Here is a 15109-nt window from a genome sequence, read left to right on the forward strand (position 1 = left end):
GCTCCACCGGGACTAACTGTGTGACCTTGGACAAGAGCTTCTCCTCTCTGAGCTTCAGTGTTTTTCACCAGGAAAGCAGGGGCTGGGGAGAATGATAGCAGCCACCTTGCGGGGCGATGGTGCAGATCAAGTGAGAAAAGACACACAAAGCACTTATGCGCCTGTCATACAGTGTCTGTAAAATAAAGACATGAAATGTTAAAAGGCCAGTGAGAGAGGTACGTGGTGAGACTTGGCAGGCACGCCGCTGAGGCTCTGAGAGGTGCAGCAACTTGGCCAAGGTCACACAGCAAGTAGATGGTCCGGTGGAGACCAGAGCCTCCGGGCTGCGTCCAGAATGGCTATTCTTCCCACTTTATGTTGCTGGCTAAGTGGGGTGTCACTCGCCTTGTGGGAGCTCTGGGGGGACCAGATGAAGCCCGAAAAGCAGGGCTGCAGCTCACCCTCAGCCCACCCCAGAGGGGAGGGGCTGGCACAGAGCTGGGACCCACCTGAGCCATGGCTGGGCAGGAAGTGGTCCAGGAAGGCTGGCTTTTTCCTCCGTCGCTTGCTCTCGATGCCATGGGGGTCTGCGGGAAGGCAGAGGTGAGGACCCCTGGACCCAGCAGCACCTCCTCCCCAGCCTGGGGCAGGGCAGGACAGGGGGGACCTGGAGATGGGGTGGGGAGGGCAGAGGGGACCCACCAGAACTGTTCAGCTCTCCCAGGACGTCGGGCATCCCCCGTTTCCGCTTCTTGTCCACGCCGTAGCTGTCTGTTCAGGAGATATCAGGGACGTACAGAGTAATCCATCAATAACAACAATTAAGAATTAATTTTAGGGACCGTTTAGAAAGTTGTTGAGCTTGAGCAACCCATGCAAATAGATGTCCACATCTTAATCAGAATAAAACGCAAATCCACTCCTAACCAAACTGGTCTGTGTTGTTCCTGGAACACCCCAGGCACTATCCTGCCTCAGGGCCTTTGCACGTGCTGTTCTAGCTGCTTAAAACACTCTTCCTCACCCTGGCCAGTGTTGCTCAGTGGTTAGAGGGTCAGCCCAAGCACCCAAGGGTCGCGGGTTTGATTCCCGGTCAAGGGCACGTACCTAGGTTGGAAGTTCTATCCCCTGCCTGATCCCTGGCGCCTAGTGAACAGCAACCAATTGATGTGTCTCTCTCATATCGATGCTTCTCTCTCCCCTTTCTCCCTCCCTCCCTTCCACTCTCTCTCTAAAAAAAAGGGAAAACTATCCTTGGGTGAGGATTAAGAAAAAAGCAACACTCTTCCTCAACTCCCACCCCTTCCCTGGAGAACTACTTATTCATCCTCCCATCTTAAGCTCAGCTGTCCCCTCCTCCAGGAAGCCCTCCTTGACCCCTAAGTCTGGGTCAGGTACCCTCTCTGGGCAATGAGTCCCCTGAGCAATTCCTTCCCAGTCCTGCCCACTGTATGTGAATGGCTCTGCCCTCCATAGGTCTGAGAATTATGAGGCTATTTGGTCACCACTATGTCCTCAGCACAGGGCCAGGCATGAGTAGCGTGATGAGGAGAGCAATGATTAAATCTTGAGAGGAGACCAAGATGGCGGCGTAGGTAAACACCGGAGACCGCTGCCGCAAACAACCATTTCAAAAATACAACTAAAAGATGGAACGGACATCACCCAGAACCACAGGAAGGCTGGCTGAAGAGAGACTCTACAACTAGAAGGAAAGAGAACAGCAAACCGAGGCTCAGAGGCGGCGCAGTGTGGAAAATACAAAGCGGCTGCCGGGGTTCTGAGAAGCAGAGCCTCTGGGAACGGGACTGAGAGCGGCCATAACTGCTCCCTCCGCCCGCCCTGTTGATCCCGCCCCACCCAAACCCTGCGCACAGCCATTTGCCGATCGCCTCAGGCAAAGGCTGGATTAGCGCCTCCCCAGAAGGCAGACGTTTTCCAGTTTTCCATACAGCTGATTCCTACAGCCAGTCGGCCTGGTGGTCAAATCCCTCTAGTGTTAACTACAACAATTAAGGCTTGGCTAGAACAAGACTGCGCACAAAGACCACAAGGGGGTGCACCAAGAAAGCATAAAAGATGCGGAGACAAAAAAACATGACAGAAATGGAGGATATGGAGCTAAGAATCGCAATTTTGAGGGCTTGCTATAAACTTGTGCAGAGCCTCACGAAAACTAATGAGACCCTCGATGCTACGATAAAGAAATTAGAAAGTAAGCATACACGGACTGAAATAAAGAATATTATACCAAATAGCAGACCAGAGGAGCACAAGGATCAAACCAAAGATTTGACAAAAAACACCCAACTGGAAAAGCAAAATGAAAAAAGAATCCGAAAGTGTGAAGATAGTGTAAGGAGCCTCTGGGACAGCTTCAAGCGCACTAATATCAGAATAATAGGGGTGCCAGAAGATGAGAGGCAGCAAGATATTGAAAACCTATTTGAAGAAATAATGGCAGAAAACTTCCCCCACCTGGTGAAAGAAATGGACTTACAGGTCCAAGAAGCGAAGAGAACCCCAAACAAAAGGAATCCAAAGAGGACCACACCAAGACACATCATAATTAAAATGCCAAGAGCAAAAGACAAAGAGAGAATCTTAAAAGCAGCAAGAGAAAGAGACTCAATTACCTACAAGGGAATACCCATACGACTGTCAGCTGATTTCTCAACAGACACTTTGCAGGCCAGAAGGGAATGGCAAGAAATATTCAAAGTACTGAATACCAAGAACCTACAACCAAGATTACTTTATCCAGCAAAGCTATCATTCAGAATTGAAGGTCAGATAAAGAGCTTCACAGATAAGGAAAAGCTAAAGGACTTCATCACCACTAAACCAGAATTATACGAAATGCTGAAAGGTTTCCTTTAAGAAGAGGAAAAAGAAAAAGGTAAAGATACAAATTGTGAACAACAAACATGCATCTATCAACAAGTGAATCTAAGAATCAAGTGAATAAATAATCTGATGTACAGAATGAACTGGTGATTACAATGAATCAGGGACATAGAAGGGGAATGGACTGACTATTCTTGGGGGGGGGAGTGCGGAGGGGAATGGGAGATGCGGGAAGAGAATGGACAAAAATCGTACACCTATGGATGAGGACAGTGGGTGGGGAGTGACGGCGGAGGGTGGGGCGGGAACTGGGAGAAGGGGAGTTATGGGAAAAAAAAGAGGAACAAATGTAATCAGAACAATACAGATTTACTTTAAAAAAAAATGATTAAATCTTCCCCCAAACCCTAGCCTGTTTGGCTCAGTGGATAGAGCATCCGCCTGTGAACTGAAGGGCCCCAGGTTCGAGTACGGTCAAGGGCACATGCCCGGGTTGCGGGCTTGATCCCCAGTGTGGGGCGTGCAGGAGGCAGCTAATCAATGATTCTCTCTCATCACTGATGTTTCTATCTTTCTCTTCCTCTCCCTTCCTCTCTGAAATCAATAAAAATATATTTTTAAAAATCCTCCCCCAAATGCCATGAGGTGGTGCTATTATTATTTCCATTTTGCACAGAAGAAGAATGAAACACTGAGAGGCCAAGGTCATACAGTCCGTCCAGCTCTGAGCCTGCATTCTCCTTCTGCCTCTTCCCCTTTCCGTCTGAGTTGTCCCAAGCAAGGCCAAAGGCCTGGTCTCTGAGGGTGGGGGGTGGGGGGTCGCCCTGCATTGCTGTGGTTACCGTGGTCCCGAGGCAGGTATGTGAAGGGCAGAGGCTCGCTGCAGACCCCGTCGGTGAGCCGCTGCAGGAAGACATTGACTGTCACAGGTTCGACGATCTCCAGGTCCTCGTAGGGCGGTGTCTTGAACACGATGGCAATCTGGCGATGCACGTCGGCCTGGGAGAAGTCAGCGCGGCCTTCCCAGGAGGCACTGCTGAACACCACCGATATATCCTCTGTGGGGAGTAAGGACATCAGCTGAGCAAGGACCCTGGCCCACTGGGCCCTCAACTCACTCCGTCTCCCCCAAATCAATATTAATATTCCTAAGAACAAAACTGATTATTGTGGTAACTAACCTTCTGTTGAGCACCTACAGTGTGACACACTGACAGTCACTACCAATTATTATATACTAGAGGCCCAGTGCACGAAATTTGTGCAGGGGGGGGGGGTCCCCTCAGCCTAGCCTGCACCCTCTCCAATCTGGGACCCCTTGGGGGATGTCCAACTGCCAATCCCAGGATCGGGCCTAAACCGGCAGTCGGACATCCCTCTCACAATCCTGGACCACTGGCTCCTAATCACTCACCTGCCTGCCTGCCTGGTCGCCCCTAACTGCCCCCACTCACCAGCCTAATCACCCCTCACTGCCTCTGCATGCCGGCCTGATCGCCCCTAACTGCACCCCCTGCTGGCCAGGTTGCCCCCAACTGCCCCCTCCCTGCCAGCCTGGTCACTCCTAACTGCCCCCCACCACCAGCCTGGTCACCCCTTACTGCCCCCCATGCCGGCCTGGTCACCCCACGCAGCCTTCTGTTCAGTTGTTTGGTCGTCCCTCACTAACCCCCCTGCCAGCCTGGTCATAGGCAGCCATCTTGTGAGGGTGTGAGGGTTAATTTGCATATTACCTCTTTATTATTATTATCTCATTTAATCCTTTTAACAACCCCAAAGGCAGCTAGAATTATATTCCCACTGGGTCCGGGGTCCCCAAGACCACCGTCAGATTCAGCGATTCACGAAGGGGACTCACAGGACTCGGCATATAGTCCGTATTCACGGCTATGATGTATCACAGCAAACGATACCAGGCGCCCTCGGGAAAGGGAAACGGTGCCTGGAGTGAGTCCAGAGGAAACCGGGCTCAAGCTTCCAAGAGTCCTCTCCCGGTGGAGTCACAGCGGACATGGCAATCCCCCAGGAGCAAGACGTGAGCACACACATGAAATGCTGTCCGTCAGGGAAGCTCCTTAGAGACTCAGAGCCCAGGGTTTTTATTGGGGGTGGTCACCTAAGCACCCTGTGCCTGGCACATACCAAAACCCAGACTCCCCGAAGGAAAGCAGGTGTGCCACACAAACCACGCTGCTCATACAAACAGGGCGGGCACAGTGAGCCACTCTTCCCACTCAGGGGATGGGGAGGACACTCTCCAAATACAAGTTCCCAGAAGCCAGCCACGGGCCAACCTTGTAAGCAGGCCTTTCAAAGGATAATGGTCTCAGATCTGCTATGTTCATTATTTTCTACACCACCGCCACTTAAAAAATATTAATTTTAATTTTTGTTTATTGACTTTTAGAGAGAAATAAAGGGAGAGAGAGAGACATCAATTTGTTGTTCCGCTGATTTCTGCATTCACTGATTGATGTTTGTATGTTGCTCGGACTGGGGATCGAACCCACCACCGTGGCATATCGGGATGATGCTCTAACCAAGTGAGTTACTCAGCCAGGAAGACACACCTGCTTTGACGATGGAGAAACTGAGGCTTGGAGAGGTTGAGAAGCTTGCCCCAGGTCACACAGCCAGGAGGGAGAGGTCAGGATTCAGTATGCTACTCGGCCTGCTATTCTTTTTCTTGTCTCATTGCATTGCCTCTCTCATCACACTAACACCACCTTCTGAGGCTTTCTATGTGTCAGGCACACACATGGCCTCTAACTCACAGAAACCCTATGAAGAAGGGAGCCCATTGCATAGAGGAGGAAGCAACGGCCCAGAGAGGTAAAGTCACTTGTCCCAGGACACGCAGCCAGCACGTGGTAGCGCCAAGGTGGGACTCCAGGCAGGTGGAGCTCTTCCCCACCAGCGCTGTCTGCTGTGGCCGGGGGAAGCTGTCTGATATCTCTAGGATTAGTTTCCTCCCTAACAGAGGAAAAATCATAGCACCTACCTCATAGGGTTCTAAGACGATTAAACAAACCACTCAATGTAAGGGGCTTAGATGAAGGTTTAGGACAGTGGTTCTCAACCTTCCTAATGCCGCGACCCTTTAATACAGTTCTTCATGTTGTGGTGACCCCCAACCATAAAATTATTTTCGTTGCTACTTCATAACTGCAATTTTGCTACTGTTATGAATCGTAATGTAAATATCTGATATGCAGGATGTATTTTCATTGTTACAAAGTGAACATAATTAAAGCATAGTGATTCATCACAAAAACAATATGTAATTATATATGTGTTTTCCGATGGTCTTATGCGACCCCTGTGAAAGGGTCGTTCGACCCCCAAAGGGGTCGCGACCCACAGGTTGAAAACCGCTGGTTTAGGATATAATAAGTGCTCAGTCCCTATTAAGTATGAGTGGTCCTATCAGCATTGTGCAAAGTACTAACTCCAGGCCTGGTACAAAGAAAATCCTCAGTAAATGCTAACTCTTTACAGTGCACCGGTTGGGCAGTTGGGATCCCCCATCATCCTACCAGTGACTCATTTTAGGGATGAGGACATGGAGGCTCAGGTGGGGGAGGCACCTCCCTGAGATCGGCCAGTGAATAAATGATGGAACCCATACCTGCCTCTAATGATTCACCCATACCTGGAATGTTTCCCTGCCCTCGTCCCAGCTGCCAGGCCGCTAACAATCCCCTTGGCCTTCCTCAGATCTCAGCTCAAATGTCACCTCCTCGGGGAAGCCTTCCCAGATGCCTAGACCATGTCTGGTCTTATTGTTCAGCCTCAGCACTTTGTCTTCTTCCCTCTCAGCATCACGCACATTGGTCATTTGCATTTCTTTCCCTCCTCCCCGCTGAACCGAGAGCCCTGTGAGGACCGGGCCTGGCCTGTCTCTGCCATCGCTGTGTCCAGCACTGCCCAGCACAGGGCCCACCACAGAGGAGCCACCCAATAACCATCAGCTCATTCATTCAAAACTTCGTAAGACTCTCCCACTTCTGGGGATCTATCCAAAGAACCTTGCAGCTAAAAAAAAAAAGTAAAACAAGTTTTTTCCTGGTAACCTCATGTGTGCTTGGCCCTGGACTGGGTGGTTCTGGGGACACAGTTGCTCACTAAGACAGTGCCAGGTCCTGCCCGCTTGACTCAGTGGGGAAGACACGCATTAACTATATAATCCCACAACCTGAGAAGGGATGGGGGGTCCTTGTGGCTGTGGCAGGCTCTCCCACTCTCCTCCCCTCTCGCTGCCTCTTACCCCATCGGCCTCCCTGTTCTTCCAACAATCACACCTTCTTCTGCCTCAGGGCCTTGGCAGTTGCTGTTCCTTGTGCTGGAACACTCTTCCCCATGCGGCCACACAGACCCTTCATGGCCCCTCTAGTAAAATTGTGCCCCCTCCCCCAGCCATTTTTCTCCATCCCTTTCTCAGTATCTTTTTTCTCCAAATACTACCTTTTCACATCTCCCTGAATTGTTTTCAACTCTATTATTTTTCCTCCCAGAGGAAATGATGAACAGCAGTGTGCCTGGATTCAAATCCTGTCGCTACCTGCCCAGCTGTGTGACCTTCAGCCAGTTACTTCACCTTTTGGTGGCTCAGTTTCCTCATCAGCAAGTGGAAATTATAATAATAGGCTCTACCTCATAGAATATCAGGCGACTAGATGATCTAATGAGTGATGCGTGCAAAGCAGTTACAACAGAGCAAGGTTAGTCTCAGCTCTGCTTTGTTACTGTTGGCGGCGATGTTATGTATAATAGAGTAACATGACAGAAATGCAAAGGATGCAGAAGAGATGCAAGGTGTCCCTCCAAAATGTATTTACATGTTAACTGGTGAAAGCTGCTCAGTTTTGAAAGTGAAATGTATTTCAATAAGCACTGCCGCCCTAACCGGTTTGGCTCAGTGGATAGAGCGTTGGCCTGTGGACTCAAGGGTCCCAGGTTTGATTCCGGTCAAGGGCATGTACCTTGGTTGCAGGCACATCCCCAGTAGGGAATGTGCAGGAGGCAGCTGATCGATGTTTCTCTCTCATCAATGTTTCTAACTCTCTATCCCTCTCCCTTCCTCTCTGTAAAAAATCAATTAAAAAAAAAAAAAAAAGCACTGCCTTTATAATTATTCAAAGTGTGTGCATACATTTGGGGGGGACACCCTATATATACAGTAAAAGGGAAGGCTCCCTCCTGCTGTCTCACAGACAGGCAGTCCCGGGTGGAGGTTTTTAAATTTTATTTTATTTAATATATTTTTATTTCTTTCAGAGAGGAAGGGAGAGGGAGAGAGAGAGAGAAATATCAATGATAAGAATCACTGATGGGCTGCCTCAAGCACGCCCCCTACTGAGGATGGAGCCTGCAACCCAGGCATGTGCCCTTGACCGGAATCGAACCCAGGACCCTTCAGCATGCAGGCCAACGCTCTATCCACTGAGCTAAACCAGCCAGGCTTTTTTTTTTTTTTTTTTTTAGGAGTGTGTGAGTCAGGGGTCTCCACCGACAGAGAAGGGACAGGATGTGTATGTGAGAGAAACAAAGACAGAGGGACAGATACAGCAAGAGATGAGACGAGAATCAGAGAGAGAAAAGGAGAAAAAGGGAAACAGGCAGAGGGACACAGAGAGACACAGCGACAGACAGGAACAGAGTGGAGGGTTTGGGGAGAAACCCTATCTGAAGAAGGGACATTTGAACAGACATGAGTGACATGGAGAGATGCTCCTCCCCCCCCTCTGTTGTCCTCCGTTTTCTTCCGCTGTAGCCCTTAGCACAACCATCATAAAGCATTTATTTGTGCAACTCGATGATTTTTGTAGCAGCCTCCCAGACGTGAGCTCGTGGTGGCGAGACCCGCATAGTCCTCCTCTGTACGTGAATGAGTGAGTCAGTAATTGAATGAAACAATCAGCTGTGTCTGACTCCAAAACCAAGAGTTCTGGATCCTTCCGCCCCACATCTGGTGCTCCAGCTCCTCCTGGGCTACCCCACAAGCCGCCAGAACCCCGGGACCGGCTGCCCCAGGCCCCTCACCTTTCTGCACCTTGTCACACAACAGGTAGAGCTCCTCGCCACCTGTGCACGGCCCGCTCTCCTTGTTGATCCGGCAGATCCGCAGCTCCGACGTGTTTGTGGACTCTGGGAAGGAGCATGAGGAAGAGGTACATGAGAAAAGACAGGAATTCAGTCATCACATCCTTACCAGGTACCCTGTGGGTGCCCACCCTGGGCCGGGGAGAGGTGGGAAGTAGAGAAGCCAGGGCACCTGTCCCTCTCCTGGAACCCATGGTGGAGAAAGAAGCCGCTCAGACAAGTGGGGGTTAATGGACAATCGCAAGTCCTCATGCTGAGGCCCGGTGAGTGTCTGGCTTAAGGAGAGACCCTCAGAATTCAGGGGGAGTTGGCAGGGTCAGGCGTCAGAGCCAATTCTTAAATGAGGGTTAACGTCCTGAAACCGGTAGTGGGCACCTGTTGTTTGACCTCTACCAGTCCTGGCCCTTCTTCTGCTAACTGCCCCCCATTTTCTTTGGAGGGACCACCCCACATCTCAGTGATGGGGGTCGGGTAAGGCTGAGTCCACTCCCTAGCTCAGCAGTGAGCATGTGCCCCAGACCTGGCCAATCAGAACATCACCTCCTCCTGGCCACAGCTGATTGGTCAGAGAGGAGACATAGTCAATCTCAGGCCAATGAGAGACAGCCCTGAGACCTTGAGCAAAACTATTGGGAGACCGGGAGAGGTGCCAACCTGGTAGGATATAAGCCTAGGGCTGCACAGAATTATCTTGCCCCCAGGTGGGACGGCATTGCCAAGAATGACTCTAACATGGAGGAAGCATAGCTAGAGAGGACACAGACCCTAATGACATCTCTGAGGAAGACCTAAAGCACTGTGCTACCTCGAGTCTAGATTTTTTTTTAGTTAATGGAACAAATTCATTTTTTCTCTCCTTTGGCCCATTCGAGTTGGGATTCTATCACTTGCATCCATAAAAACCCTGATTGAAGTAATAGCCTCCTCCATTTTAATGCTTATGGCAGTCACTGTAAGCTGGCTAAAACCTAGCAGCTGTTCCCAACCCCCTCTTCCATGCCTGTACCCCTGTATAGAGGATGAAAACCTAAATACTTTCTTTCCCAGACTCCCTTGCAACCATGGGACCAGGTCTGGCCAGTGCGACATAAGCAGAAGTCTAACTTGGGTGGTGCACACATAATACAACATACAGATGTTGTATTATAGAATTGTATAGCTGAAACCTATGTAACTTTTATTAACCAATGTCATCTCAATAAAGTCAATTTAAAAAAAGGGGAGGTGGCCTGACCGGTTTGGCTCGGTGGATAGAGCATTGGCCTTCGGACTGAAGGGTCCCGGGTTCGATTCCAGTCAAGGGCATGTACCTTGGTTGCGGGCACATCCCCAGTGGGGGGTGTTCAGGAGGCAGCTGATCGGTGTTTCTCTCTCATCGATGTTTCTAACTCTCTATCCCTCTCCCTTCCTCTCTGTGAAAAAGTCAGTAAAATATATTTAATAAATAAATAAATAAACAAATAAATAAATAAAAATAAAAAAGGGGAGGGGGAAACCCGGCTGATGTGACTCAGTGGTTGAGCATTGACTCATGAACCAAGAGGTCACTGGTTCGATTCCTGCTCAGGGCACAAGCCCAGTTTGCAGGCTGGATCCCCAGGTAGGGGGGGTGCAGGAGGCAGCCTATGAGGATGTTTCTCTTTCATCGATGTTTCTATCTCTCTATCCCTCTCACTTCTCCCTCTAAATATCAATAAAAACATACTTTTTTAAAAAAAGGAAAAAATAAGAGAAGTCTAATAAGGGGGTTTCTGGGGAATATATTATTTTCTCTATCAAAGACAGAAACAGTATTACTCATGCTGCCTCTTCCCTAGGGTAGCCTAGTACAGGTGTACAGGCCATATGCTCTACAATACTCGAAGGTCCCGGTTCCATAGGCCACATAGGAAATGCTGACCCCTGGCACTGTCAGTGGACAGCTCGCTCGCCATACAGGGTGACACTGCCCATCACACCTCGAATACAGACAAGATGCCTGGAGCTGCAGCAGCCAGCTCATGACCACGAGGGGAAAGCAAAGAGAATCACAGAGCTGCTGAACCAGTTCCCCGATATGCTGAGCAGGTGAATCCACAGGACCAGGCTTCAAAACCGAGACATATACACATAAAGAACGCCCACCCTAGCCAGTTTCGCTCAGTGGTTAGCGTGTCAGCCTGAGGACTGAAGGGTCTTGGGTTGGATTCCGGTCAAGGGCACGTACCTCTGTTGCAGGCTCTATCCCCGGCACTGTGTGGGGCATGTGCGGGAGGCAACCAATCGATGTGTCTCTCTCTGTCTCTCCCCCTCCCTTCCACTCTCTAAAAAAAATGTCCTCGGTGAAGATTAATGAAAAAAAGGAAGAAAGAAAGAAAGAAAGAAAGGAAGGAAGGAAGGAAGGAAGGAAGGAAGGAAGGAAGGGCCGAAACCGGTTTGGCTCAGTGGATAGAGCGTCGGCCTGCGGACTGAAAGGTTCCAGGTTCGATTCCGGTCAAGGGCATGTACCTGGGTTGCGGGCACATCTCCAGTAGGAGATGTGCAGGAGGCGGCTGATCGATGTTTCTCTCTCATCGATGTTTCTAACTCTCTATCTCTCTCCCTTCCTCTCTGTAAAAAATCAATAAAATATATATATAAAAAAAAAAGAAAGGAAGGAGAGAGAAAGAAAGGAAGAAAGAAAGAAAGGAAGAAAGAAAGAAAGAAAGAAAGAAAGAAAGAAAAAAGAAAGAAAGAAAGAAAGAAAGAAAGAAAGAAAGAAAGGACTCCCTGTTGGTTCGTGCCTTTGTATGTGGGGCTTTTTGGTACCTGCAGCCAAAGACAGTCCTATGGACACAGCACCCTGGACTCACTCTTGTCATAGACAGGCTCAGACAGCACGGGATCCATCTGGCGCATCTGTCCCTGCTGGTCCCTGTAAGAGGCCTGGAAGCAGATCCTCACGACGTTCATGTCCACCTCCTGATGGTTCTTCAGGGACCCAGCTGCGAGAGAGACGTGGGAAAGCTGAGGGTGGGGAGAGGGGAGGACTGGGGGCGATGGTGGGGCCCAGAGAAGGCAAGGGGGTGGGAGCGGGCAGAGGGGTTGGGGTCTGGGCTCACCATTATACGGGTCGATGCCCAGCTGGATTTTCCGCTCTATGGCAGCCTCGATCTCCTTCTTCCTCACACACTGGATGCCCAGGTTGTTAAAGCTGCGTGGGGGGCAGGTGGAAGGGAGGTCATCACCAGGGGGCAGGGGTAGCTCTAACCCCCAGGAGGACTCCAGCAGATGCTACCTGCCCTGGGCCCAGGGGTCCCAGCTTTGAAGGGGTCCGGGGTTCAAACCCTCCAGGGTGTCAACACTGGCCAACCTCATTGATAAGAAAACTCAAATGAAACACCAACGCAATGCCAATTTTCACAAACGCATCCAGACAGCAAAGATCAAAGCATGTGCTAGCAACCCCCTGCGGGTGAGGTGGTGGAGAGTCAGCCACTCTCACCCATCGCTGTGGGGCTGGAAAGTGCTCCAGCAATTACACACTGGAGGACGATCTGGCCGTATTCATTCATTCCACGAATATTTTCTGAGCACCTACTGTGTGCCAGGCATGTGTTATGTGCCGGAGGATATAGCAGGGAACAAGAGAGACAAAAATCCCTGCTCCTACTAAATGTATAGATCACTGCCGAACCGGTTTGGCTCAGTGGATAGAGCGTCGGCCTGCGGACTCAAGGGTCCCAGGTTCAATTCCGGTCAAGGGCATGTACCTTGGTTGCAGGCACATCCCCACTGGAGGGCGTACAGGAGGCAGCTGGTCGATCTCTCTCATCGATGTTTCTAACTCTCTATCCCTCTCCCTTCTTCTCTGTAAAAATCAATAAAATATATTTGAAAATAAATAAATAAAATTCCTTTAAAAAAAAATGTATAGATCACTAAGAGTATACAGGTACCCACTTGGAGCCGGCAATTTCATTTCTAGGACTTTATCCCAGAGAAGAAATGATCTATACGTAAAGCAATTCACTGCGACTCAGCTTATCATAGAAGCACAAGGGACTGAAACCAGAGTAGGTGCCCATTAATAGAGGACTTGCTAGGCCGGTGTGGCTCGTTGGTTGAGCGTCAGCCTATGAACCAAGAGGTCACAGTTTGATTCCCGGTCAGGGCACATGCTTGGGTTGTGGGCTCTATCCCCAGCTGGGGGGCATGCAGGAGGCAGCCGATCAATGATTCTCTCTCATCACTGATGTTTCTATCTTTCTCCCTCTCCCTTCCTCTCTGATATCAATAATATACATTGATACCAAGTCACTGTGTGCATCCACACATTGGAATATTATGTAGCCAGTAAGAAGGATAGGGCAGCTCTAACTGTTCTGAAAGGCACGATCTCCAAGATGTACTGGAACACAAAAATGAGGTTCGAGCCAGAACCGGTTTGGCTCAGTGGACAGAGCGTCGGCCTGTGGACTGAAGGGTCCCAGGTTCGATTCCGGTCAAGGGCATGTACCTTGGTTGCGGGCACATCCCTAGTAGGGGATGCACAAGAGGCAGCTGATCGATGTTTCTCTCTCATCGATGTTTCTAACTCTCTATCCTTCCCCTTCCTCTCTGTAAAAAATCAATAAAAAATATATTTAAAAAAAAATGAGGTTCGAGTGTCTGCTATTATTTATAAGGAGAGAAAAGATATATCTATGCAGAGCATATTTTTAACTGCCTCCAGGAAGGGACACTAGTATCTGGAAGACCAAAGAAGGAAGGAAATTCATTTTTCACTGCACACTCTTTCTGAACCTTTTCATTTTTTATTTATTAAAAACATATAAATTATAAAGTGAAAGAACGGGCCTTGCAGGTAAGTCTGGTCTTGGGTCAGATCCCAGCTCTGCCATTGGCTCTCTGTAGCCCTGCAACCTCTCAGAGCCTCAGTTTCCGGTGTGAATGTGTGTGGGGTGCAGGGCTCCAGGCCTGAGGGGATCCCTCTACTGCCTCAGGCCGCTCGCCCACTGCTCGTCTGGGAAATGCCGTTGGGAGAGTCTGGCTACGCTGGGCCTTGCCCTGAGGTCTCCCTGGGTGATTCTTAGCCCCTCAGACTCTCCACGACCAAGAGCGAAGGGCCTGGGGCCGGGGTTGGGTACCTGTGCCGGGGGCTGACGTGAGGCCGGAGCCGCACCCTGCAGACGCCGTCGGTGCAGTCTTTCCCCACGAGGCTGTGGGGGTGCACGCGGTGAGGCCAGTCCTTCCACACCAGGCACGCGGTCACCTCCACCTCCCGCAGCCCTCCGCAGTCCCGGAGCTGCAGGAAGACAGGCGCACTTTGGGGGGTCCCATCGTCGGTACCCGCATCTATCCAAACTCCCTGGGGACTCCCTGGGCAGGTCCCCACCCTCTCCCCTCCCCCTAGAGTGATGGACGGGTGGGGTGTTTGCTTAAGACCCCTCCAAGATCCTAACCCTGCGACTTCCAGCTGCTGCCCTGAGGGCCTTGTAACACGTTAGCTGCCCCCAGATGTGCTTCCTCTGGCCACTCAGGCTTTTAAACATTGGGTGCCGCCCAGGCCTCTACTGCCCGCAGATAACATCCTCGTGACAGCAGAGAAAGGCACCTTTACGGTGTCCACCACCTTAACCAGGTGATCAAGGTCAGCATCACCGGTACCGGGCCCAATGACCCAGGCACGCCCAACGCCGGGAAGGACACAGAGTCACGGCTGTGACAGCCCCTCCGGAAGTGCATCACCTGAATCTAACCCAAACTGCAGGTCACCAGATCAAAAATATCAGTGTCATGAAAGATGATAAAAAGATGGGTGTTGTCCTAGCTGGTGTTGCTCAGTGGTTATTGTCGGCCCACACACTGAAGGGTTGTGGTTCGATTCCTGGTCAAGGACAGGAACCTGGGGTGCAGGTTCCACTTCAGGGCATGTGTGGGAGGCAACCAGCCAATGTCTCTCTCTCTCCCTCCCTCTCTCCCTCCCTTCCTCCATTCCACTGTCTCTAAAAAATTAATGGAGCCCTGACTGGTTTGGCTCAGTGGATAGAGCGTCAACCTACAGACTGAAAGGTCCCAGGTTTGATTCCGGTCAAGGGCATGTACCTGGGTTGCGGGCACATCCCCAGTGGGAGATGTGCAGGAGGCAGCTGATCGATGTTTCTCTCTCATCGATGTTTCTGACTCTCTCTCTCCCTCCCTTCCTCTCTGTAAAAAA

At 50.4% G+C, this 15109-nt stretch overlaps 1 protein-coding gene across 2 annotated transcripts in view; it reads right to left on the minus strand.

Moving 5' to 3' along the window:
• Nucleotides 1–15109, minus strand: part of RELB (RELB proto-oncogene, NF-kB subunit) — a 34600-nt gene that overhangs the window by 2373 nt on the left and 17118 nt on the right. For both annotated transcript variants that reach the window (XM_070402045.1, XM_070402044.1), the window contains 7 exons: nt 14040–14197; nt 12012–12103; nt 11763–11894; nt 8872–8976; nt 3672–3887; nt 685–753; nt 492–569 (listed from right to left, as the gene is read on the minus strand). In XM_070402045.1, coding sequence (XP_070258146.1) covers nt 492–569; nt 685–753; nt 3672–3887; nt 8872–8976; nt 11763–11894; nt 12012–12103; nt 14040–14197 — 850 coding nt within the window. The remainder of the gene's footprint in view (nt 1–491; nt 570–684; nt 754–3671; nt 3888–8871; nt 8977–11762; nt 11895–12011; nt 12104–14039; nt 14198–15109) is intronic.

This window comes from Myotis yumanensis, unplaced genomic scaffold (assembly GCF_028538775.1).
Source record: "Myotis yumanensis isolate MYYU_CA2020_CCGP unplaced genomic scaffold, mMyoYum1.0.hap1 SCAF_23, whole genome shotgun sequence".
Lineage (NCBI taxonomy): Eukaryota > Metazoa > Chordata > Mammalia > Chiroptera > Vespertilionidae > Myotis > Myotis yumanensis.